General features: G+C 44.9%; 1 protein-coding gene across 4 annotated transcripts in view; it reads left to right on the top strand.

Annotated features, from left to right (window-relative positions):
• Positions 1-26,668, top strand: part of NEK11 (NIMA related kinase 11) — a 150,973-nt gene that overhangs the window by 115,839 nt on the left and 8,466 nt on the right. For 2 of the 4 annotated variants that reach the window (XM_070433390.1, XM_070433391.1), the window contains one exon: positions 2,718-2,814. The exons of 1 other annotated variant lie outside the window; for it this stretch is intronic. In XM_070433390.1, coding sequence (XP_070289491.1) covers positions 2,718-2,814 — 97 coding nt within the window. Of the gene's footprint in view, positions 1-2,717; positions 2,815-6,136; positions 6,185-26,668 lie in introns of those variants that run through there. One more of the 4 variants, XM_070433392.1, reaches the window with a different exon arrangement.

A 26,668-nucleotide genomic window follows, 5' to 3' on the forward strand; every position in this document is an offset into this window, starting at 1 on the left:
CCCGAGGGCCGGATCCGGCCCGTTTGAAATGAATAAAACTAAAAAAAAAAAAAAAAAAGACAGTACCTTTTTATGTAATGATGTTTACTTTGAATTTATATTAGTTCACACAAACACTCCATCCATGCTTTTGTTCCGGCCCTCCGGTCCAGTTTAAGAACCCATTGTGGCCCTTGAGTCAAAAAGTTTGCCCACCCCTGATCTAGATAGAGGACAGGTCAGAGATTCTGACAATGAGCTGGGGGTGGGGGAAAATATTCATCTCAATATCTATGAAAGCAAGAAGTTCAAAGTGGGATGCATGATCCCAGGAGGGTATACAAAAGAAGAATGTATGTGCAAATATTGGAATCTGCATTTGACTGATTACATTTTTTAAAATCTAAGAAATATATGTATAAACTAGGAGCCCAGTGCACAAATTCATGCACCTTGAAAGGAACTGTGGGCCGTGAGGTCGTGATGGGCACAGGGGCGGGTCTCGGCCCATCCTCTGCAACCCTGCTTGGCCCTTCCCACTGAAGCCCCTGGTCCCCGGTCTGCTGGCAGCCCCGTTCCTGCCGCCCCTGTTCCCACGCGCTGACAGCGCTGGCCCCGCTTGCACCCGCTGATGGCGCGGAGCGATTGGTGCCACACCAGCAGTGGGTACAAGTGGCGGCTGCCTGCCCTGATCTGCCCCTCAAGAGCAGGGGGAGGTGGAGAAGCCCAGAGGGGCGATTGGGGCCCACAGCCACCGCTCGTACCCGCTGCCGGTGCCGGCAGTGGGTGCAAGCGGGGCCAGTGCTGGCAGCAGGTGCAAGCACCAGGCAGGACCACGGCGCATGGGAGCAAAGAATTTTCAGTAACCACCAGAGTCTTGCCTCCATGACAGTGGCTAGCACCCTGCCTTGGTCTGGCACCCCTGCTCACCTGCTCCACCATCTCACCGCGGCCAACACCCACCATGTTCCGTGCTTTGCTACCTGCTGCTGACACCCACCATGTTCCACATACACCCCTTGTGGTCAGCATACGTCATAGCAACCAGTTGTTTGGTTGTTCAGTTGTTCCGCCATTCAGTCTATTTGCATATTAGGGTTTTTTATATATAAATTAAATTTATATTAAATATATAAAGCTAATAATTTATAATTAAATGTATAATGTGTTAATAAACTTATAAATTTAAGCATAAATTTTAAAAATGAACAGCATGTAGAGTTGTCCCTTGGTTAGAGAGAGTGTGGGTATGCCCTGGCCACTTATTACAGCAGTGAATGAGATAGAACTGGTTCCTGCCTTCATGGAACTTAGCGTCTGGTGGGAGAGAGAGAAAAATCAATAGTAATTGTATCATTGCAGGGTGAACAGTACTGTTATTGGTGCTATGCAAGTACAAGGGAGGACCAACTACCCCAACCTCGGGGAATCAAGGAGGACTTCTTGAAGGAAGTTACATCCGATAATGATATTGCATTACATTGCAGTATACTTTATTTTATTGCATAGCATCAGATAGGTAGGTAGTAGGTAGGTAGATGATAGCGTTACTAATATGTAAAATGGGTTTTAGCTCTCACACTTCCTTGTGTGGTCTGTTGGGAAAAGAGCAGGACCTTCAGAAGTTGGGTCCGTTCTCTGATATAGAAACTACATGGATATCATGTATAAATGAAGATTAGGGTGTTCAAAGTTACTTCCTAATGGGGGTCTGAGGCGCCTTGTGGGAGATCTAAGGAACACAGAGGGAGGCCTCTGCCCCCAGCCCCAGGGAGGGCCCAGACACAAAGTCAGCTCTGTGTTACCCTGAGCCTGGGCTCAGGGGCCGGCTCCAGCTTCTCCGTGGAAAGTAGTGTTGTTTCAGTTGGTGACAGTTTCTTTCCCTTCGCTTCCACCCCTTTCTGTACGAGCCTCCAGGGCATCTCTGTCAAAGCTGGGGCTTGCTCCGCAGACGTGGTAACACCGCAGCCTTCACTGACAGCTCTCCCTCCCAAACCCAGCCTGGGCCTTCTGCTCCGTTCTGCTGAAGTTCAAGGCTGCAGATGACCCAGTCAGCATCTTGCTTTCCACTGCGAAGAGCTAATGCTCAGGTGTAGAATTCAGTTCAAGGGAAAATGAAGTTTGTCAGAGGAAATTCCTCAGGCGTCAGAAGCCAACAGCCACACCTTCTGAAGGAAGCTGGCCTGAGGCTCCCCGAGCACAACTGCTTTTCCATCCCTGCGTTTCTCCCTGCGTTTTCCAGTCTGAAAAGCCCATCTTCTAAACCAGGGGTCCTGACACTTTTTAAACAGGGGGCCAGTTCACTGTCCCTCAGACCGTTGGAGGGCCGGACTATAGTTTAAAAAAAAAAAAAACTATGAACAAATTCCTATGCACACTGCACATATCTTATTTTGAAGTAAAAAAACAAAATGGGAACAAATACAATATTTGTATTTGCATGTGGCCCGCGGGCCGTAGTTTGAGGACCCCTGTTCTAAACAGTCGTGTTCTGTTTAAATAATCCTTCTTGAGAGCAGCGTGGTCCTGGAATTCCTCATGCACATTAAGAGTGTAAATAATCTTGTCATTTGGAATAAACCTCCTTAATGTGCATGGCATCACTGACTTCCTCTCCAATTAGTGTGGCATGACCTTTGGCAAAGGTGGATTAGCCTCTGCTTTCTGTTGCCCTTGAATGTTGCCTTGAGGATGCTGGGTGCTGATGAAGTCAGTAAGGGCTGTGCATTGATTTTCAGACACAAGGACAGCCACCGGCGCCGTTCCAGACGTGTCCCCCGGACCAACAATTTTCAGCAGCGCGACGGCCGGGACCGAGATGCAACGCATGAGGGAGTAAGTAGGGTGCTGCCTGAGCCCTGGGACAGGGCAGTGTTAGAACCTCTTGACAAACAGTGTGACCCCACCATGCCATGCTTTTCTAGCAGCTGTGTTTTCCGAGATGCAACAGTGAATACAGTTGCACAAGTTCGGTTGAAAGGCCTGAATCTGTACTGAAGGCACCTGCTATGGTTTGAATGTGTCCCCCCAAAATCCAGATGTTGTCATCCTAACCCCTATTGGTAAGTGGGGCCTTTGGGAGGTGCTTAACCTGTGAGGGCGGAGCCCTCAAGCATGGGATTAGTGTTATAAAAGAGGCCCCACAGAGTGCCCGAGCCCCCCTTCCACCACGGAGGACACAGAGGGAAGGCAGCAGCTATGAGCCAGGACGAGGGTGGCCACACTGGGCCTAATCTTGGACTTCCCAGGCTCCAGTCATGTGAGTTGTAAATTTCTGTTGTTTATGAGCTACCCAGTGTGGTGTGTGGTGATATCAGCCCCAAAAAACGAAGACAGCATCTGTTAGAGACTTCTTGGCAAAGAAGCGCCACCCCTTCTCCTAGTCTAACTTCCCCTGCACATACAGCTCAGTGTCTAGATCAGGGGTTGGCGAGTCCTCTCTGTACAGGGCTGGACTGTCAGTATTTTCTGCTCTGTGGACAGTATGGTTTTAGTCACAACTACTCGACTGCTGTGTAACACAAGAGCAGCCATAGACAATATGCGAATAAATAAGTCTGGCTGTGCTTCAATAAAACATGATTTTCAGAAAGAATTTTGAATTTCATATAAGTTTCAAGTATCACAAAATATTCTTCTTTTGATTTTTTCCCCACCATTTAAAAATAATATGTGGTGACGGAAGGAGAGTTGACTGTGGGTGGTGAACACACAATGCAATATACGGATGATGTATTATAGAATCGTACACCTGAAACCTATATAATTTTATTAACCAATGTCACCCCAATAAATTTAATACAATTTTTAAAATAAGTTAAATAAATAAATAAAAATAGGAAAACAATTCCTAGCTCACAAGATGTACAAAAATAGCTGGCCGTCCAGGTTTGTCCTGTGGGCTGTGTTGTCTGCAGACCCCTCCTACAGATGTTCCAATTGAGACACATCTCTCTAAAATCTACTTCCCATATTGGTGCTGGTTGAATAGTGAAGGAATTTTGGCAAAAGTTATTTTTCAGTCGATTTGCATTTATATTGCAGTATAGTGCAACATCATCTAAGCTAAAGTTTGAAGAAAAAAAAGAGAGAGAGAGAGAGAGAGAGAGAGAGAGAGAGAAAAGTGCCGAAAGTTATTTTCAAACCTAAAGCTGGTAATGTAGTGAGATGCTTATTGTCTTCAAGTTCTTCCTATACCTGAGTGGTCATGTACTAGCATAGCTACCATGGCAACAAGCAGTTCCCAGGAATTGGAAGTGAGGGAGTTTGGACCAAACTCTCCCACCTCTACCTGCTTCCACTGCTCCTTGCTAGAAGTTTATGGAGAAGGCTTTGCTAATTTTTCAGTTGGTAACCTTCAAAGAGAAGTGACTTTTATTTCACCCTTAAAATTTAATAATAAAAATATTGTCAGATTTTTTTTATCTAAGAATATTATTTTTGCAAAGTGTGCAACATCCTATTTCCTGGCATGTTATGAAATGCTTTAAATAATTAACATGAAAGTGGCTTTGCCAAAGCAATTGACCAAGATGCATCCAGGGATTTTATTCCTGGCATGCTGTTTTCTCCTTCTTGTCTGACTGACTTTGACCAACTATTACCCGGCTCTTGTTTCCATGTGGATGGGTGCAGTTTGGGCTGCTCCCCTGTGGATGGCATTGTTCCTCTGGCAGAATCACCTGTCATCCCCTTACAGTCCACGACACAAAGCTCCAGTCCATGCCAGAACCAGAAGAGAATTTTCACCTGCTCTTGGACATCTGCCCTAGGATGTCCACGAGGCCTTTTAAACGGAACCCCTGATTTCCTTACCAAACCTGCTCCCTCCACAGCCATTTTACATAAGAAAGTTGGGATCTAGGTAATAACAACCCTTCCAGCTCAGACACTGATGCCCCTGTGGCTTCATCATCTCCTGTGAGAGAACGAAGCTCTGTGAGGAAGTTGGGAGCGATGTATGTGAAGGTGCTGCCACGTTCTTCAAGTTCTCCCAGCGGGGAGACCTGGGGCTCAGTGCCATTAATATGTGTGTGTCTGGCATAGCGTAGACCCCAGCACAGTGGTCAGGAGGGAGGTGTGGGTGGGGGACAGTGACTGCTGGGATTTACACCTCTGGACAAGTTATCCAGCCTCATTTTCCTAAGAGTTCTCTGCTGTAAAGTGGGGCTAATAATAGTTCCCACCTCATGGGGTTGTTGTGAGGGTTAGTTGAAGTCATGAATGTATGCAATGCACTAGGGTAGCTCATGGCACCTAGTAAGTGCTCGATAAATGATAACTTATAATAGACTCTCAGTACACACGTGGTTGCTTCCTCTTGGAAAAAGCCCCCAAGCCATGTATCTAAAGGTGTTGGCATGCATGAGTCTGTTAGGTGATGTGTTAAACCCGGAGGCATCTGTGGGCGGAAGAAGCTGTCTGTGGAAACGTTTACATAGCATCTTGTTTTCAGTATGCAAAAAGAAGTGCCAATTCTCTGGGAAAATTTCATAAAGTTGTTGAATATAAAAGCCAGCATTTCCCATCCTTCAACACTTGGCTTCCTGTCCTGGCCCCTTCTTATTCCTGCTGGGAAACCACTTCACAGACTCACTCCCCCGCTGGCGCACAGACAGCCCCCTGCAGTGGTTAGGTGGCGCCATGCAAATTCCTTGGAATGTCAGTAAAATCACAAGGAATCAGCATTGACTTCCTTTCTGGCGGAGTAATTGCCATGTACATTTGAAGAGAAGTTGCTATTCGTGGATGGATGGATGGTTGGATGGAATGATGGATGGAATGATGGATGGATGGATGGATGGATGGAAGGAATGGTGGATGGATGATGGTGGATGGAATGATGGATGGATGATAGTAGATGGATGATCCTCTGTGTTTTTATGGGAGTCAAAGTCTCTACCTTCAGGGCAGAGTTTTCTGTTGTAAAGATCTTTGTTTACCCCCTTGAGCTGGAGTTGATTACAAGCCTGGCTCCAGGCTTTCACTGGAAGCCAAAGAGGTGAACTATGGAATGACAGCTGCTCAGCTTTCAGCTCTGAGGATAGTGACACACTGTTGCCAAGGGACCAGTCCTTTCATTTGCACCGGCCAACTCAACATATCGTGTCATAAGGGCTTGTTCAATCTGAAAGAATAATTCTGTCTTATATATCAGTGATCTCTCTCATGTCCGTGGCCTTGCTGCTTGAAGTGTGGTCCACAGACCAGCAACATTGATACAACCTGGAAGCTTGTGAGAAAAGCAGACTCCCTGGCCCCACCTCTCCCAAATCAGAATGTGTAGTTTAATAAACTTTCTGAAGATTCATGAACACATTCAAGTTTGAGAAGCTCTGACGAAAGAGGACTTTGACCCTGGAAGGAGTTTGTTACCAGAGTGTGAGTTGGAGTCAATCTTTTTTAAAAACAAATAAATTGATTGCAGTAACATTGATCAGAAACATTTAAGTCAACCTGAATAAAAGCCAAATATCATATAAACATATACTTATGTTTTTGAGGCCTTAATTTTTGGGGCTTTTTAACTCACTTGTTTTCCATTTATTTTATTAAGGAGGATATAATTTATATCTAGTAAAACTCACTCTTTTTAGTATATAGTTCTATGAATTTTGACAAATACATCACTCTTACATATAAAATTCACCCTTTTAGTATATCATTTTTGATAAATGCATATAGTCACATAACCACCACCACAATCAAGATTATAGAACAGTTTTCTCATCTCCAAACATTCCCTCGAGCTCCCCCTTCATAGTTCATCTCTCCTGTCACACCTGCCCTGGTGGTCCGTTGATCTCTTTCCTGTCCCACTAGTGTTGCCTTTTCCAGAATATCACGCATCACAGGCCGCATTGAAACTGGACAGTAGTTGTGGATATGGATCTATGAATAGTCGTGTTAGAGCCTTGCAAAGCCGAACTCCTGTATTCCCACATGAGGATAATGGTCACAAGGAGGCCAGACACTTCACAAGCAGTTGTTCCAAAGGCCTCTGGACCCACGAAGCTATGAGAGCAACTCCCTACCTAGGGAATTCTGAGGCTGGACTTCCAACTCCCTTTCAGGGGCTCGTCAGGGTTACTCAGTCGACCAGGGTCCTTAGTGCCTGGGAACAAGGGGCAGGAGTGGCCTCCACCGTTTTGCTCAGTGGGACAGGTTCTAGGGAAGGGATCTGCTCACTAAGCCACAGCCTGAGAATGGGAGGCCATGGAGAAGGCCTGAGGGTCCGGGGAGCTGCTGGGCCCGTTTCTCCAGTTGGAAGTTGATGCCCTGGAAAACACCTGGGCCCTAAGAAATGCTCTTAATGATGAGGGATGCAATCCCTTTGTGGGGCCACAACTCTGAATCACCCCTGCATTGCCAACTCGTGCAGGAGGCACAGAAAACACACAATATTTGACAGCATAGATGTGTGTCTTCCCTGTGGGAACTAGGGTCACACAGATCTCGGGCTTCTTGAAGTTGTCTCACAGCTCATTGATGCCCTGGTTATTTCTTAGGCCTACCCCTGTTTGTTTATTTTGGATAATTTCTATTACTATGTCTTCATTTAAACTAATCTTTTCTTCTGCGATATCTAATTTGCTGTTAATCCCATCCAGAATATTTTTATCTCAGATATTGTAGTTTTCCTCTCTAGAAGTTTGAGTCTTTCTTATATCTCCCAAGTTTCTGCTTAACATGTTCAGTCTTTCCTTCAGCTATAATAATTTCAGTGTCCTTATCTGCTGGTTCTAACATCTGTGCCATTTCTGGCTTGGCTTCAGTTTCTTTTTCTCCTTATGATAGGTCATATTTTCCTACTTCTTGGTATGCCTGGTACTCTTTGATTGAATGTCAAACACTGTGAATTTTACCTTGTTGGGTGCTGGGTATTTCTGTATTGCAAGAAATAGTCTTAAGCTTTGTTTTAGGATTCAGTTCAGTTACTTGAAAACAGTTTGATACTTTTGGGTCTTACTTTTAGCTTTGTTTTGTGTGATACGGGCAGCAATTAAACTATGACTGACAGCTGCCCCCTATTGAGGCAGAACCCTTCCGTGTATTCTGCCCCATGGCCAGTGAATTATCAGATCTAATAGTAAATGTTAATCACGTGGCTGAAAAGGCACTATTTCTGTGCTCGGTGAGCTCCAGGGGCTGGTCTCTCCAGCCTGTGCACATGGATTTTCCTCCCCCTCAGTAATTTCCTCACAAGCCTGCCCTGATCTATACTTGCTGAGTCATTACTATCCGTATGGGCATACTGAGGCTTATTTGTTTTAAAATGTTAACAGCCACTTTTGTTTTATTACATTTGTTTCTTAATTATGTAGAGTGCTGCCATGAGCCCAAAGTTAAATCTGTAAAAAGACCTTTTAAAGAGGACCAGCTTCTGTCTGGATCCTTTACCCTATTCTCTACCTTGCCCAAAAAGGAATATTATTTTTAAATTTTATGGCTCATCCTTTCATTTTTAAAATACATTTCAAATACACACACACACACACACACACACAAATAAATGTACCTTCCCTCTCACTTCTTAAGAAATTGGTAGCATATCATATAAACTTTTGTCAGCTTCACTTAGCAACATATCCTAAAGATGACTTAGTAATATCTAGCGATATACTCCATTCATCTTTTATAGCTTCCAAGCTCTTTGTGTGGATGTACCATTGTTTATTCAGCCTGTTCCCTAGGTGGACATATGGGCTTTTCTAGTCTTTAGCTATTAGAATAGTATTATAATGAATAGTATCCAGCTCTTTTTTTATTGCCAGTTTATCTTTGAAATACATTTCTAGGTGTGGGATTGCTTGATTGAGGGATAAATGCATATAGGGAACATTTATGCATATAGGTGTTTCCAAATGCCATTTGCATTCCCACCAGCAATGTGAGAGTTTCTTCAGTTTCCTACAGAGTATTGCATTTTATGTTTTATATGATCTCTGTCTGTCTGTCTGTCTGTCTCTCTATCTATCTATCTATCTACCTCCTCTATAAATGTAGTCTTACTCTGTGGGGTCATTTTACTTGCTTTGGTATGCATATATTTTTTAATTTAGGAAGCCGTATTTGCATCTCTCTCAGCAAACACACTCGAGAGTCAAGTAGACAAAATGAACCAAAGCCTAGGTTTTCTGTGGGAGGGAAGAAGCCACTTTTGGCCTCAGGTTTCAGCTGAGATTTCCAACACAGTTTACCAGAAACATTGCTCATTGGCAGTCAAATGATGTTATTTGCACAGGTTAATACAAAGTGATCCTTTCTTTTTCCATCTAGCCAGTGACTTTCGTGTGAATATCTTAATGAGGGGAAGGGGTTTATGGTGCATTAAATATCCAACATGTAGGGGGGGGAGTCACCCTTGCAGGGCCGCTGATTTGGTGTCATCAGTTAGATGATTAACGCCTGGAGACCAGACGTGTGGTGACGTGCAGCATCACGCCCAGGGGCGTTGCTGCTCCTGCGAGTAGGCATTTGACATATAGTCTTTATCGAGGGGGATGAGAACGAGGCGGTTCGCATGGGGCTGGCTGGTGCTCGGGCGTGTCTAGTGGGCTGCATGCCCCTCCCGTGGCTCAAAACTGGCCCCTGTATTTGTGTGGGTCCTAAAGACCCATCATGGCCAGAGGCTTCCTAAGTGCTGCAGGGCTGTGGGCTGCTGGCACTTTCCTTGTTGACCTCCCACGTCAGCTGTTTGGAAAGGTCTTGCCAAGGTCAGGGCACAGCCCTGGCCGAGTGCTGTGGTGTGGGCAGAAGTCAACTATTTAGAGGCTGCGGGAGGCACCAGGAGGCTCTCGGCGTCACACTGAGGTGAAATGTAGTGGTTGGTTCAGCCTCAGCTCGATGGCTCACAAGCTCCTGCAGTTTTTTCTTCCACTTTCAATTATAGCAGTGGTTCTCAACCTTCCTAATGCCGCAACCCTTTCATACAGTTCCTCATGCTGTGGTGACCCCCAACCATAAAATTATTTTCGTTGCTACTTCATAACTGTAATTTTGCTACTGTTATGAATCATAATGTATTTTCATTGTTACAAATTGAACACAATCAAAGCATAGTGATTAATCACAAAAACAATATGTAATTATATATGTGTTTTCCGATGGTCTTAGGCGACCCCTGTGAAAGGGTCGTTCGACCCCCAAAGGGGTCGCAACCCACAGGTTGAGAACCGCTGAATTATAGGAAAACCTGGTCTGAGGAAGGTCCAACTGAAGATGAGAAACCTATGACCTTGATCGTCCTTCTCATTAACCCGACATATAGCTCATGGCATAGTAGCAATCATTATAAAAGTGACTGGAGTGTTGAGCTGGAAATGTTTCCAAGGTGGAACGGCATGAGTTTCATGATAGTATCAGCTCAGGTTCTGAACTGGACGAAACCCATAGCAATGTTTGTGGGGAGGGAAGCGTGCTCTCAGTGCACCCATCCTCTGTACCAAGGGGCGCGCTAAACCAGACCCCTCTCAACGTACCCATGAGGTGCGCAAGGTTCTCCATTTCATGAGGAAAGAGGCTGTATTTCAGGAGGTGAAGGAACTTTGCCTCCGCCACACAGCTAGTAAGAGGCAAGGCTGTTTCAATGAGAAGTCTGTTTTTTAAAAAATATATATTTTTAATTGATTTCAGAGAGGAAGAGAAAGGGAGAGAGAGATAGAAACATCAATGATGAGAGAGAATCGTTGATCAGCTGCCTCCTGCATGCCCCCTACTGGGGATCAAGCCCACAACCTGGGCATTGCCCTTGACCAGAATTGAACCTGGGACCCTTCAGTCCGCAGGCCGACGCTCTATCCACTGAGCCAAACCAGAGAAGTCTGGTTGATTCTGACAGCGCTGGTAACCACTGTCAAGGTGGGATGGCGACAGTGGGAGCTGCAAGGCACCAAAGCCTGCCCTTCCAGGGCCCTGACTTCATGCTCTGGAATCTACTTGTTCTCACTTGTAGTCAAAAGTACGTGCCAGCCCACGTGAAAGGTGCGAAGTTCATGACACAAAAAGGCTAACTAAGTAAAACACCCAAGGCCACCGCCAGCATCCAGGCTGGGTCTGCTGCTCTCAAATGTTATGCCTTTTTATATGCTTTTCTCAGTTGCTGGGTATTTGCTATCTGAATTTCGACAGCACCTCATTCTCTGAGCCAGGCTTCTCCTTTGTCAAATATATATATTCAATACAAATGACTTGCTATTTCAGGATTTCCAAGTGCTGTGTGAATAAAGCTCATTCTGCCCGCTGATTGAAATAACCCTTCAGAGGAGACACAGATGAAGTGCTGGTTCTTTTCTCCTCCACTTTCTAAATCTCATTGCAAAGGTGCTAGTTATGCCTCCGACATCCCATTTCTCTAACACAAGGTCAGCGTCAGGCAGCACTTCTGAGGGAACCGCTGATTGAAACCAGCATTTCAATTTCAAAACAACAACAGAGGCTTGTACGTAAGAAAGGCTTGGCGACCAGCCAGCGAGGGCTCCTGCCCCAGAGCAGCGGTTCTAACTGTACATGTAACATTTAAGGGCCCTTCCACAAGCCAGTTGGATTTCTTGCTCGACTATCTCAGGTCTGCAATCAATTCACTGTGCTTTTCTTGCGAGTCTGTTAGGTGCGGGCCGGTAAGTGTTGTGAGGCGCGTACCAAGGGAGACACCTTACACCCTAGGTAGGGAGATCGGACCCCTGACGTGTGATTCGCAAGATGAGGATGAGTGACACGTGCCGCCGAGTGGAGCCAGTGCCCAGAAGTTCAGAGGAGGAGCCTGTCTCTTCCAACGGGAAGGAGAGGTCTGTGCGCGGCTCAGCTGGGGTCCCTGCTTCCCTGGCCCGGGGTGATCTGACCCCTTTCTGTGAAGGTGAGGCTCAGCCCCAGCTTCCCCCAGGTCAGCCAGCGTGGCTCTGCCCTCCAGGTCCAGGTACTTGGGCTCAAGTGCTGAGTCCATGTCCTATTGCAGTTGACAGCCCTTCCCAAGACCTCTGCACACCCTGGGTGTTGTGCCTATCTCACCTCTGTCTGTGTTGTCTCCATTCTGCACCGTCTCGGCCGAGACTGGAAATTCCAACTTCTTTATCCATTTCCCCTAACACCCCCGCTACCTCAGTCACCTGTGAGTACACTGGACATTTTTTGTTTTTTGCACATTTGGAAGCTGGTGATAAAGGCTTCATATCATGAATATCTAAGTGACTTCAAACTAATAACTAGGCTTCCCTGTTCTTACAAAATGCTCATGAGCCACCTGTTGCAGGTAGACTCGCTGCAAAGCAGGCTCTGAGATGATTTTCCTGCAGACTTTTCTGCAAGGGGCCAGACATGGGGGCGGGGGGCAGGAGATGTGCGGAAGCTGGGATGGTGCTGCAGAGTTGTCTCAAGTGGGCTTGAGGGGCTGAGCCTGAGAGCCTCGAGTCCCCCAGCACCGGCCGTAGGAACGCAGGAAGGGGTGAGCCCTGGTGAGAGGGCCATTCCCGGGGGCTGCAGGCTGAGGGCTGTCTGCCAGGGGCACGCCCAGCAGCTGGGGAATGAGACTTCAGTCCTGAAGGGGGAGCTTGGGGTGCAGCCCAAAGTCTACTACACCCCCTACGGGTCTTCTTCCCCAGCTTCATCCCAGTTTTCTGGCATCTCTTGCTTCCTCCCTTTCTTAGGAGCAAAATAAAATGTTCCCATGCGGGCTTCTCAGCCATTCTTCCCCTTTTGCTCACATCTGTGCCCTCAGGATCTCACCTTTTCCAAAAGTCTTCTTTACGTGTTTTTTTCTAATAAGTGTGTGTATGCGCGCGCACGCACGCGCCCGCCTGCTGAAGTTTAACACATTTATGTCCCAATTTCATTTGCTCCACTTCGGTAGCAATGGGAGGCCTCGGAGGTAAATTGCTGTAATGAACAGAAGGTGGATTTTTAAATCTGAACTGTCTGCGTTTGCAACTGGCTCTTTTTACTCTGTGGTCTTAGACAAGTCCCTTGCCTCTCCACATCTGTTTCTTCCCCTGGAAAATGGGAAGTCATTAGCATAAGTATTAAATAGCACTGTATTTAGTACTAAGGGGCCCTTGTAGCTATTGTCAACTGCAAAACAGATGTCCAGGGTTGGGGAGTGGAGGCCACGGGGTGCAAGTTCAAGGTGTTTTGGGGCAACATTTACGTTCATGGTGCCGAGGTTTCTTCAGTCTTCCTAGTGTCTCCTGTTTCTTCTTCCTTGTTCATTTTTTCTCTCTTTAGAGCCATAAATAAAACGTTATGTCTTTGATTTCCATTAAGACTGTGCCTGATTTGTAGTAAACTTGTACTTTCCCCAGCTGGGGGCAATAGGCATTATTTTGAAACAATTAAGCATATTTATGATAAAATTATAATAATGAACACAGCTGTTCCTGTATTATTTTGAAACATTTACAATCTGTTCGGTGCTGAGAACACCACCAGGTACTGCAGGTTCAGCAGGAAGTCGTCTGTTCGTTGCTGTATCTGTTGAGTTTTGATTCTAATCGTTTTTAATTTGTCCAATTAGATGAGGAAAGCCAGCGTGCCACCCGACCCGTTCCGTCCTCAGCTGCGGCGTAAACAGCCACACCTGGGCCCCCAGCTCACGGGACCCTAGGAAGGCGCAGGCTCCCTCTGACCTCGCAATAGGGAGACATTGTCAAATGAATTAACCTAAACAAGTGTTATGTCATTTCTTGGTAAGGTAGGTCGAGTCAGGGAGTCTCCGCTGCTTTTCTTATACCCCCCGTGTGCGTGAGGGGCACAGGTGGGCATGTGATCCTTGTGCCACCTGAGCGTGGTCGGGAAACAGCCAGAAGCCCCTGAGTGGAGTAGGTACAGAACAATGGGCAAACCTTACTGCGGTTCTCAACCTGTGGGTCGCGACCATCGGAAAACACATATAGCATATCAGATGTTTACATTACGATTCATAACAGTAGCAACATCACAGTTATGAAGTAGCAACGAAAATAATTTTATGGTTTGGGGGTCACCACAACATGAGGAACTGTATGAAAGGGTCGTGGCATTAGGAAGGTTGAGAAACCACTGCCTTCGAAAGGCTGGAAGAATGCCAGAGTCCTAGGGCTTCAACTCCACTTGAAAGAGGGCGTGTTCTGTCTTCCTGTGCTGGTGGGAGCCAGGCTGGTCTTTTCTCCATAGGGGTGCATCCCTGGTGTTTTCTCTGTCCACATTTCCTCTTCTAAAGACACCAGTCTGATTGGATTAGGGCCACGCTAAGAACCTCTTTTAAACTTAACCGCCTCTTTCATGGTCCTATCTCCAAATGGAGTGACGTTCAACATATGACTCGGTGGAGTACACAATTCAGTCCATAATATCCATTTTTTCATTACCTGAGGTGCAAGTACTTTCTAACGGCCTTTCCCCCGGTCCTGAGGGGCAGGTTCGAGTCTCTGGGAGGCACTTCCATGTATCAAGACGGTGCCATAAAATGGTGCCCAAAGGACCTCTGACTGGGACAGAGGGGACAGAGGGAATTTTCTGAGCTGTGATCAGCAGGCTTGTTTGCTGTGTTGTCTGGACAGAGAGCATGGCAAGCCTGACTTCCTCCCGATGTTCCTTCACGCTGTGCCTAGATCCAGGCTCTAGGTGGCGTAGTTGCCCACCTGCCAGCAGCACCTCAGAGCCGGCTTACTCTTTGTCCAAGGACTTGAAAACCCAGTTCCCAGCTGATGCACGTGAATAGCATACTTGCTGGTCAGTGATTGCCTCTAACACCGGAGAGAAATGCATTTACTCTATTTTGATGTCAAATGCAATATTAATTGAATAATATGTAGAGGAAATGAAGACCAGAGAGAAAGCGAAGACATCAGTGTGCGAACATAGTTGCCGTGGCTGAGTGTTTAGTTTGGCTCTGAGCTTCCAGGAAGCCAAGTCAACAAAGGGAAACGTGATTCGATTCTTAAGACTCATTATCAAGACGTGAACGTGTTACCAGGTCCTCAAGGAAGACAGCTTCTCACGGTGTTTTATGTAGAGCATGTGGAGAGAAGTCACAGCCTCGACAGTAGTTTTCAGGAGATGCAGATGTGAATTTTCTGTAGGTGGTTTCTTTGGGGATAAAAAGCTGTCCTATGATGAACTAAGCAACATCATTTCCCAGGGGTCTAACTCTTAAGTAAAACTTGGAATAACTAGAGAATTTACCATCTGTTGATTTTAATTAGAATTAAATGTTTGCTTTTTGTTTTTAAAATTAAAAGCATGTGACCCTTGAAGAAGGGGTAAGAACAAACTGAAGGAAGATTTTGATTTAAATTCTCTGAGGAATAAATGAGAGGGATGCCCTGGACTGGTTTGATGAGCTTGTTTTCCTGCTGCCATGCATTAATTAACTCACAGTGTTTTGACATCCTATTTGTATGGCCAATTCCTAATCAAGGAGTGTTGAGTACAATCGCTGTTAAAGACATACTGAGACGAGATCGGGCATGTTCAGGGGGCATGGAAGGACCTAGAGAGCATTATGCTAACTGAAATAAGCCAGTCAGAGAAAGACAAGCACCATATGATTTCACTCATATGTGGAATTTAATGAACAAACTGAACAAACAAGCAAAATGGAGACAGACTCGTAGATAGAGGGTAGGCAGACAGCTTGGAGGGCGAGTGATGTTGCGGGGGTGGAGGAATTGAGCAAAAAAAGAGAGAGAAAGAACTCATGGACACGGACTACAGTATGGTGATTGTGGGGGGTAGGGCTAAGTGGGGAGATAAATGATGATGGGGAAAAATAAATTAAAATAAAGGGGGGAAAAGATATGCTGAGAAAAGCAGGACACAGAATAATATCCCTTCTAAACTCAATGGGGAACCTCATTAGCCTTTGGTCTGGGATTGGTTTCCCCAAGTTCAGGTGGTAGAAGCTTATCTGTAAAGCCTATTATTGTAAAGAATATAATAAAACATGGAGGGGTTTCTTAGCTCGGGGCTATCCAAAATGATCTCAAGGATTTGTAGAGTGTGATCAACTTCACCCCTCTGGTGTGTGAACGATTTCCAAATGCAGAATACAAAAACAAGTTCTGATGGCTCGATGCAAGGGGACAGAGGGCGAGAGAGTGAGCACAGTAGGGGTGATGAGCTGTCCAATCGGTCCAGATTGTTCTTCTCCTTCTATGGTACACGTTTTGCTGGTAGCCTTCTGCACTCTATTCTGGATGGGATGATCTCTCCTCTGTATCAGGCCCCTTTTATAATTTGCAAAAGGTCTTTCTATTTGCACCTGAGGATTCTGAAGATTCCGTTTAAATGGGATCACCGTTGGCTGGCTTTTCTAATGTAGGTGCTCTGTAACATGCTAGGTGCTACTCAGTTCCCCCAGAAAGTGCCTAGGAGACCCAGTGGAGCAGGGATGCAGACCTTTGAGGAGGGGCCACCACTGATGCTGTGTCTGTCAGCTTGGAGGAGGGGCTCTGGTGGTGGTACCCAGATTGTGGAGAAGAGAGTGCCAGCCACTGGTGCCAGGGCCTCTGAGGGGGAACAATGAGCTGGAGAAACCACAAACTGGATTCAGTTGCTGGTGGTGGCGGAAGCGATGTTGTCAGCATGACAGTCACTGGAATTGGAGGACAAGTCCCTTTTTTCTCCCACAGCTTTCCCCTCTCCCTGCAGTGCCCCCTATGGAAGGCACCTAGTAGGGAGCAGCTGGCAGAGCAAAATTATAGTCAGCAGACTCCAAGGCCAGTGTCACTGACTGAGTGCAAAAGAGTGGGTTTGGAGCTGAGGAAATGGCTCAATACCTGGCACCATGTGCCAGCCCAGCGTACATCAAGGGCATTCTTGGAGCAGACCGTGCTTACATGCTTCCTGCTTCTCCATGAAACTTGAGTAACTCCTCCAATATCTTTGGTAGAAAGTATTATATATATATGTATGTGTATATATATATATATATATATATATATATAGTATTATATTATATATAATATATATATAATATATAATATATATAATATATATATATTGATTTCAGAGAGGAAGGGAGAGGGAGTGAGAGATAGAAACATCAATGATGAGAGAGAATCATTAATTGGCTGCCTCCTGCCAGCCCCACACTGGGGATCCAGCTCACAATGCAGGCATGTGACCTCCTGGTTCATAGGTCGACGTTAACCATTGAGCCACACTGGCCAGGCGGAAAAGAGTCTTGGCATTCTGTGGCCTTGGGACAGGCCTCAAAGTTCCCATGTTTGTTTGTTTTTTTTAAGTCATCAACATCAAGGAGTAAAGCTCTTTATGGCTATCTGTGTGCATATGTAAAGATAACTCAAAAAGCTGTTTGTTTTCTTTCATGTGCCAGCCAGACAGTAGTTTGATGGTTACAGAGTTCAAACAGCTTGATTTTTTTAAAAAGGAGAGAAACATTATGCCTCTCTGATTTTCTACTCAAATAGAACTTTCTAATGCAAATGAAGGCATGAATTAAGCATAAAAACAACCTAATTGCTAGTCATCATATTCTTAATGATCCCTAATTAGAGCAAAATTTACAGAGAATACAAGCATCCTAAAACTTTTTTCATGTATCCTTAGTTTGTATCTATCACTCATAAAGCAAACACTGCATGTCCCCACAGGCCTTAGAGAAACACAGCATTTTACTCACATTGAAGCTATTTCTCAAATGCAAACACCTTTCCTAGGTATAGACACAGAGGGTACATTCAACAGCTTCATCAGGTGACAGAGTTCTTAAGACCTGTGCTATTCTGAGTCTTGTCCTTCTGATTATGTTTTGAAAAGGAGAATATGCCTTAACTAGTTTTCCCAATGCTCCTATTGAGTGTGTTTGTGTGTGTGTGTGTGTGTGTGTGTGTGTGTATGTGTGTGTGTCCACTGGTATCATCATGTCTCTATCCGTAGGCAGAAACTAAGAGAGAGAAAATCTAGATGGCCCAGCTTGGATCAGAAAGGTGAAAAACAGTCCTGTCCATTTCAGCTTGTGAAATATATATATATTAGAGATGGAGGAAGGGAGAGGGGGAGAGAGAGAGATACATCGATGTGAGAGTGCAAGATTGGCTGCCTCCTGCACGTTCCCTACTAGGAATTGAGCCTACAATCTGGCATGTGCCCTGACCCGGAATCAAACCAGCAACCTTTCAGTGCACAGGACAATGCCAAACCAAACTGAGCCACACTGGCCAGGGCCAGGTTGTGAATTTGTGGGGTTTTTGTTGGCATTTCTACTTCCCTTCATTTACAAGGACTGATGGCAAGGAAATCATCCCACAGAATTAGGTATGACAACACCCTGGTTCCTAAACATACATTAACAATGCCAACTTGGCTGGAGTGCAACCATGTTCAGAAAACATTTCAGTGAAACATGGGCCTGTTTAATTCCAAGGAAGCTGCGATGCTGTGAAGCCCAGACTGAAACTGCTTTCACGCTGGGCCTTCTGGGAAACGGTCCCCATTTTGTTCTCCTAATATAGAGAATAATGAGGTGAGGCCTGTCACACTAGCTGCCGGGTGTTGGCACCCTGGGGACTGAGCCGAAGGCAGGCAATTGCCACTTAAACCTGGGACCATGTCAGCACCACCAGATATTATGTAAATCAAGGCAGTGTTGGAGGACTCTGTGTGACACCAGTTATTGCTAACTTTTGGAGATGGGGCAAAGGATCTATGATCTGATTACAAGATAAGGGTTCCCTCCCGCAAGAGTGGAAAGAATAAGCATAGGTTTGAATGTAGCGTTCGTTTGGTCCGGTGCCGTTGCCAGGCAGGCTGAATCCCACGGGGGAAGCAGTGTGACAGACCCACCAGCTCATTACTTTACCGCCTTGTAATGTTCCCAGGAGGCATTCTTGGCTCTAACGAGCAATGCTCACAGCCCTCCCACTGGCTGGTAACACGCCTGCCGTTGCTTCTGGCAATGGCTTGGTTAACTGAGTCCTGTTCCCCAAAGTGGGGTCCAGACCAGACGCATCAGCATCACCCGGAAACCCATTAGACATGCAGAATCTCCGGCCCACCACAGACCGACCTCATCTGAATCTGCATTTTCAACAAGTTCCCAGGAGACTGCTGTGCCCATGTAGATTAGAAACACACATCCAAACTGTCCTCCCCAGGATGTCTGACTGTCCTGTGCTGTAGGCCTCCAGGTATCCTCCACCCCATTCTGCTTCCGACTTTTCCCCACCTTTATCGAGATATAACTGACATGTGACATCATGTAAGCGGAAGGTGTACAGCGTGGTGATGTGGTCCGGGTACGTATCGGTCCGGTTTCAGTCTCTGTGCTGCCGGAGCCAGCACTCTTCCACGTTAAGCCCATTTCCTGCTTCCTTCCAGTTCTCTAAATGCCACACAAATTCTTCCCTAGCCTTCATTTTAATCTCCCCTCTGTCTCTTCTGCCATTAGATAACAATAAAGTAGAAAGGAAGGAAAGGGGGAAGCGGGGAAAGAGAAGGAAGAAAAGAGAAAAGGAAGGAAGGTGTGAAGGAAGAAAAAGTGGGGAGGTAGGCAAGGGTGGAGGGAGACCTATGGTACGATGGTGCCATAGTCATGTTCAAATACACACAAATATATCCCATTCACTGTTTCCATTTGAAAATAAAGCAGTTTACTTTCAGAAAGTGTTGAAAAGTGTTAATTGGTATAATAATTTGGAGGGCAATTTGGTAATGTCTTTTCAAATTTTTTAAATGAACATTCTCTTTGATCCAACAATTGCAGAATTTATCCCACGGAAATACTTGCAAAGATGCCAAAAAACCTATATCAAAGCTATCTATTGTCAGATTGTTTTAACAGCAAAAAAGCTATAAATAGCCTAAAGCAGTGGTCGGCAAACTCATTAGTTAACAGAGCCAAATATCAACAGTACTTCTTCAAAATAGACTTGCACAGGCCAAAAACCGACTTCTGTGCATGGGCCACGAAGTTTCAATTGCACTGTACGTGCGCCCGCACGTGGTATTTTGTGGAAGAGCCACACTCAAGGGGCCAAAGAGCCGCATGTGGCTTGCGAGCCGCAGTTTGCCGACCACGGACGTAACGGTATCAATAAGAGTTCTGAAAAATCAACATATATCCTTGCAGTGGAATACTGCCCTGGCATTAAAGAGAATCGAGGAAGATCTCTGTGTGCTCATGTGATGAGCTCTCTAGACTACATACCTGAGAACAGGAAAGTGCCAAGCAATAGGCATGACATGATCCCATTTGTGTCATTGTTTACTGTGTGTGTGCTTCTGAAACAGAGTTAATAACTTACTATATTTATGTCCAATGAGATATTCTTCAGCCATCATAAACATGATTTTGGCAGAATTTTGAATAATTTGGGACATTTTTGTAATGTAATGCTAAGTTTAAAAGAAAATCAGGATATAGTATCATGGTTTTCCTCCACCTTTATTGAGCAGTTTCCTATGTTACTAAATTTTCCAAAAAAAATTTTATTTCTCTGTAATATAACCTTGGGTTGTTTGCAATTTTTTCAACTCATATCTAATGTTGACATAAATATTTTGGACCTAATCTTGTTTTAAAATTTCAGGTTCTTTTCTAAGATAAATGTCTTAGGTAATTGCTGGTTCATGGGATGTGACCCTTGATATTTATTTACAAATTTGTAATAGCTTCAATTTTTGTTATTGTGATTGGTTATTAAAAGTAATCATTTAAGCTGACCGGCATGGCTCAGTGGTTGAGTGTCAACCTATGAACCGGGGAGTCATGGTTTGATTCCTGGTCAGGGCACATGCCCGGGTTGCAGGCTCAAGCCCCAGTGGGGAACATGCAGGAGGAAGCCGATTGATGATTCCCTCTCATCACTGATGTTTCTATCTCTCTCCCACTCCCCTCCTCTCTCAAATCAATAAAAAAATATTTTTAAAAGTAATAATTTATTCAAAAATATTTAAATTTGAGATGAAACAGGCTTTAATGCCTACTATGCACTGCGTTCCCTTCAAGGAAAAGGCTCTAGGCACAGCATTACAAATAAGACACGGTTCCTACCTTGCTGCTCAAAGTGTGGTCCCAGACCAGCACATTATACATAGTTACACTGTGATGCGATTCGGGCTCTGGTAGAATTATGCCCAGGGAACCATGGGACACAGCATGCATTCAGTATAGTTGTGATAATTAACCAAGAACGAGACTAGATCCTATACTTGACTTGGACTCTTCCCCACCCACATCCTAACTAAAGAGCAGTGTTGACTTGATGATGGGAAACTCTCTTACTGCTCCTACCAGAGTTCAAGTATGAACTGCACATGACTGGAGCAAGGAAGCAGAAAAGAAGCCCAGTTTGTGTGTCAGGGTCTAGAGCCATTTCTCTATTTCACGGGTTCAGAAGGTGATCAGCCTCCTTCAAGGACACATACATTCATCCTAAATCTATAACTAAGCTCACCTTCGAGCACACCATTTCTCCCTGGCTGCTTAGAATAGAAAGATGGCTGTCTGGGCTTCAAAAGTATTTGCCCCAACTTCCAAAAAGTAACTCCAAGGAGAAGAGGCAACCAGCCTCCACAAATAGCACTTTCAATTCTCTTAATATTTCTTAGGTCAAAAAATTATAATCTAAAACATTCTAATTAGGATGACTAGATGAAATTGCCGTTACTTTACCCTTTGTAACCTGTAAAAGTAGCAATTTCATATGGTTCAGCTAAAACCTCCAACTGAATTCTTCCTGTTTCTCTGCATGCGTATACCAAGACTACCCATGACGCACTCAAAACTCCATTCCACACCAAATGATTTCTGCAATATCTGTCCCAGGTACAAAGCAAAGAGAAAAATTAACACAGGTTCATGCTTGGCTGTCACTTCCTAATCAAACCATCAGTAAGGTAAAATCAGAAGTCAGTACTTCCCAAATTGGAGAGAAAGAGGTCCCCTGCAAAGAGACTTCTAGCTAATGCAGAATTAGGAATCAGGAGCGAGCATGGCCAAGCAGACCCATGAACTAACTACCAAACAAACGTCGTAATCTCCACCCAAACAAGGCTGGGGTCCTCCTCTGAAGACAAGCATCGTGCTGGGAATGTGTTGTGGATCCAAGATGGTCATTAGTACAAATCTGTGTACCAGGGGCCCAGGGAGAAGGAAAGAAGAGGGGGAGGGGCGGGAGAGAGGGGAAGCAGGAGCTCGAGCCAGAAATTGCTGGAGGGCTCTATTTAAACTCATAAAGTCAACGGTAAATTGAGTCACTCCTCACTCGGGAGAGGGTGCTGGTGTGTGAAATGATGCCTCAGGGTTTGCAGAGCTGGCTTGATCCCATGGAAGCATCTAGATTCTCTGGCCAAAGCTAATTCACAGTTGTAAATGCTCTTCGGAGTCTTGCTATTCACGTCTCATCTGCAGCTCAGGCCAGTGTCTCTCACACTGAGGTGCATGTGAATCACTGTGGATCCTGGGAAAAGCAGGTTCTGAGTCTGCATTTCTAACCGGCAGCCGCGGCTGTGCCTCTGCAGGCCCAGGATCGGACTGGGGGCCGGGGTTTAGTAGAGCGCCCTTCTGGTGGCCCTGGCTGTTTTCTCTAAATCGGCAATCTGATCCTGCAGCAGCTAACAAACCCATTGCTCAAAGCCACTCCACAAACCTCACCTTGATGAAGGCTTTCTCCTTTGTTTCGAGACAGGAGACAGTTAAGAAACCCATCCTTTCCAGCTGAAAGGCTTTAGGGGGTTCCCTCCTGTCCTTCCCTCTCCCCATAGCAGGTGACAGCACAGCTCAGGCTTGATTTGTCCCCATCTGGTAAGAGGAGGTGTCAGCTTCAATTACTGTCTTGCAAATTCATTTCAGTCCTTTAATGCAATTCACCAGGGAATTCAGTATTGAGTCTCCAATCTCATCTGTTTTTCTGAAGGCCTGTACCACATTGGCCTTCCTGGTCTCTGTCTATCTTCTCCACCCCCTTCTCCCTCCATCCCTGTCACTCTGGAATGCAGGTCACCCTCTGGGTGAGTGTGCTGGGATAAAGCCATCTGTAGTGATCAAGAGAGCGGCACAATAAAGGCAATGTATGCATATGTTTGAGAGATGAAGTGATTAAATAATCATGTTTGTTTTTAGTTATGGAGAAACATTTTCATTTGGACATAACATGCTCTAAATCAGATGTAACGATACGCCAGGAGTTGGGGCTAAAAAGAGAGTTTGTGTTCATTTAATGAACCTGCTCCCTTTTGTCCTTTGTCATTGCAGTAGCGCCGTCCTAAAGTCCAGCAGGTCCTCTTGTCACCGAGGGCCTCCAGCCAGTACATCTTACACCATGTGTGTGACCATAAAATGGATTGTCCAAGCCAGGGTACTTTGGCCAGTGGAAAGGGGCAGTATTACGACTGTGTTCCTGTGTCAGGCATGCACTGGGACTGTCTCAGCTCAGCCAAGGCCTGGCTGCTCTAATCATGGGCAGTTGGCAATATGGGGCCCATGATAGTATGACATTAAAAGGTGAATCTATGTAAGAAAAGCAGCACCAGACAGAATTAAATAGGCAAAGAAGACTTTATTCGAGATTACTTCAATAGGGGAGGGAGATGGAACTCAGCTCTGAATACAACAGGGACAGCTGGGGGTTACAGCCAAAGGGCAGAGCGAGGAAGTCCCTTGATGAAAAGTGACCAGGAAGAGCTCTGTTGGGTATGAAGGGTGGGGGCGTTCTCGCTAAACTGGGCTCTGTAGGTGTTCCTTTGCAACCTCAGGAGCTTTCTGAATGACATTTGAAACTGGCCCCTATACACAGAGGGCAAGGAGAGACCAAAGAAAGAGGCGGACCATTCCAATTGGTAGGTGGCAGTTTTGATGAGCAAGGAACGGAGGACATTTGTCTTGGTCAGCCATAAGATGAATAGTTTTCCACAACTACCTGCCAAACTTAAAAGTTTATGTAGAGCCTGGCTGGCGTGGCTCTGTGGTTGAACATTGATCTGTGAACCAGGAGGTCATGGTTCGATTCCCGGTCAGGGCATATGCCTAGGTTCAATCCCCAGTGTGGGGTGTACAGAAGGCAGCCAATGGGTGATTCTCTCTCATCATTGATGTTTCTATCTCTCTCTCCCTCTCCTTTCCTCTCTGAAACCAATAAATACATATATTTTTTTAAAGTTTATATAGAGGCCTTACCTGTGTTCAGTTACATATACCTCCAGATGGTTGTAACAGCACCTTACTCTCTCAATGGTGAGCCTCCTGGTTACCTTCTCCAACAGTATGCGAGGATTGCAGAAGAGAATGAGACTAGTTGAGAAGAGGACCCAGGGGCGCCTGACTCCACTTGCTCAAGGAGGGAATCATTGGGGAAGCTCACCAAGTGAAAGGCAGCTTTTAAAATTCACTCTTCTCCAAGGAAACCCATAGTTTCCCAACTGTAAGAACTCATCCTTGCTCTGAGAAATCCTTCCAAACATATTTATGTTCTAATTTCTTTTCCTTTTGTGATTTCATTTTCTTTGTGAATCCAATTATTTTTATTGTGTTTGATTAGGAAATCTGTTTTATTTTCTGGTCTTTAGTTCTACTCAGCAAATTGGGGGTGAAATTGACTTTTCAACAATGTAGTTTGAATTGATCAAAGGAAGCACAGTTGCAGGTTAGCCAGGAAGAACCTCATCCAGTGGTCCCATGTCTTGTCATGATGCATTGCTTAGTGGAGCTTAAGGGATAGAAGGAAAAGCAAAGGAATTTGTTTATTTTGTATTTATTTCATACGCATGCCCATTACGGTGGAGGCCCAGTGTAGTCTCCACTCTCTGTAGTCCAGTGCTCACCACTGGGCAGTCCCCTTTCCCATTGTGAAATCAGTTTCCTTGTCTATAAAAGGAAGGTGTTTGATCAGGGGAATTCCTTGGTACTTTAAAAAAATTCCATGATTCTGTTTTTTAAATTACTCCATCCCTCTCTGGATTGTATTTTCTTATTATAAAATATTCATTTTGAAGCCATTATAAAAGATCAAATATGAGTGATGGTAGATTAATCTGAAAATAAGGCTTAACATAGGACCTACAGTATGTCTAAAAAGCTCAGTTTTCCATACATGTTTATCTGTTGTAGTTTAAGATATATTGAATCCAAGATGTGCGCAAAGAATGTTCACAACAGCTTTTTTAGTAAAAGTGGTTGTGGGGTTAGGGACAGATAGAAACAACTTGAAATGTATTTTAGCAGGAGAAATGGTGATGGCATAAAACACAGTGAAAATCAATGAGCCACAAAGGGGACATGTATCAATTACTTTGAGCAGAAATAAAAGGCAAGGTATGATACCACTTAAAGTGTATAAACACACAAAACAATACTACTAATTTCTTAGGGTACATACATACAATAAAGTCTTTTTAAAAATATATTTTATTGATTTTTTACAGAGAGAAAGGGAGAAGAATAGAGAGTTAGAAACATCGATGAGAAACATCGATCAGCTGCCTCCTGCACACTCCCTACTGGGGATGTGTCCGTAACCAAGGTACATGCCCTTGACCGGAATTGAACCTGGGACCCTTGAGTCCACAGGCCAACGCTCTATCCACTGAACCAAACCGGTTAGGGCTACAATAAAGTTTTTTAAAAATGTTTGGTGGAGATAAAACACCAGATTCAGAATAGTGGTTACCTCGAGGGATTGCGAGGGGGTTATGATTTGGGAGGGAAATTCATGGAGCTTCAGCCATATTTGTGAATGCTAGATTCCTTCAACTGGGAGTTATTGTAAAGTCACTGGATTATGCTTTACACTTTTTTTAATATCTTAAAATATTTTATGACATCCTTATGATAAAGTTGGGAGTGTCATGAAAAGACATGGCACACATTTGTAAACAATAGAAACAGACTCAGCAAGTTGCTATACTTTTTTTGTAATAAAAAGTCTGACATGCATTTAAAATCTCCTTGTTACCTGCACCGAAATTACAATACACCAAACAAAACAAAACAAAAACTTCTAGTGCGCACATTGCTAAAGGAACTGCTGGTCAGATACCAGTCTCTTGAAATCACTGATGTATATAACTAGTGGCCTGGTGCACAGATTTGTGCACATCAGGCTCCCTCCTCTCTGGTTCCAGGGTATGTCACCAGGAGAACTGCCGCTGCCTAGTCACCGCAGCTCGGCAGGTCCTGAATTGAGCGTCTGCCTCCTGGTGGTCAGTGCGCATCATATGTACTGGACAGTTGGATGGTTGGACGGTCACTTAGCCTTTTATATATATAGATTACTATGGTTATTGATTTATAGTTTATGCTACTTTGAAAAAGTTTATGAAAACATATGTGGGTATTGAGATTATAAAATTGAGACTGGATGCCAGATTGACAAATAAACAGTTCACTCCGCAAATAAGCACCAACTTAGCTCCATAGTGGGAGGCGGAGCCAGGCTGGGAAGAGAAGGGGGCAGGCCAGCAGCTAGGGACAAGGGTCCAGGGCTGGCTCACCCGGCTCTGCCACATTCCAGTGAGAACTCTGAGGAGTCTGAATGTGAGCCTGCCTTCCAGGTGTTTATAAAATTAACTTGCCAAGGTAGGAAGATAGATCATATTTTATTTAGCAGTTTGGTGGCTTGCTTCTTAACTTTAATTATCTAGACAGGTGTGGGCCTCCGCTTGTACTTTAGCCACATCCCCACAACGTTAGGGGCAGGACTAGCTTTCTCTGCCTTAGGGTTTGTCAAAAAGATGGGGGCGGGGGGAACCGGTTCAAAGG

The sequence above is a fragment of the Myotis yumanensis genome, unplaced genomic scaffold (genome assembly GCF_028538775.1).
Source record: "Myotis yumanensis isolate MYYU_CA2020_CCGP unplaced genomic scaffold, mMyoYum1.0.hap1 SCAF_14, whole genome shotgun sequence".
Lineage (NCBI taxonomy): Eukaryota > Metazoa > Chordata > Mammalia > Chiroptera > Vespertilionidae > Myotis > Myotis yumanensis.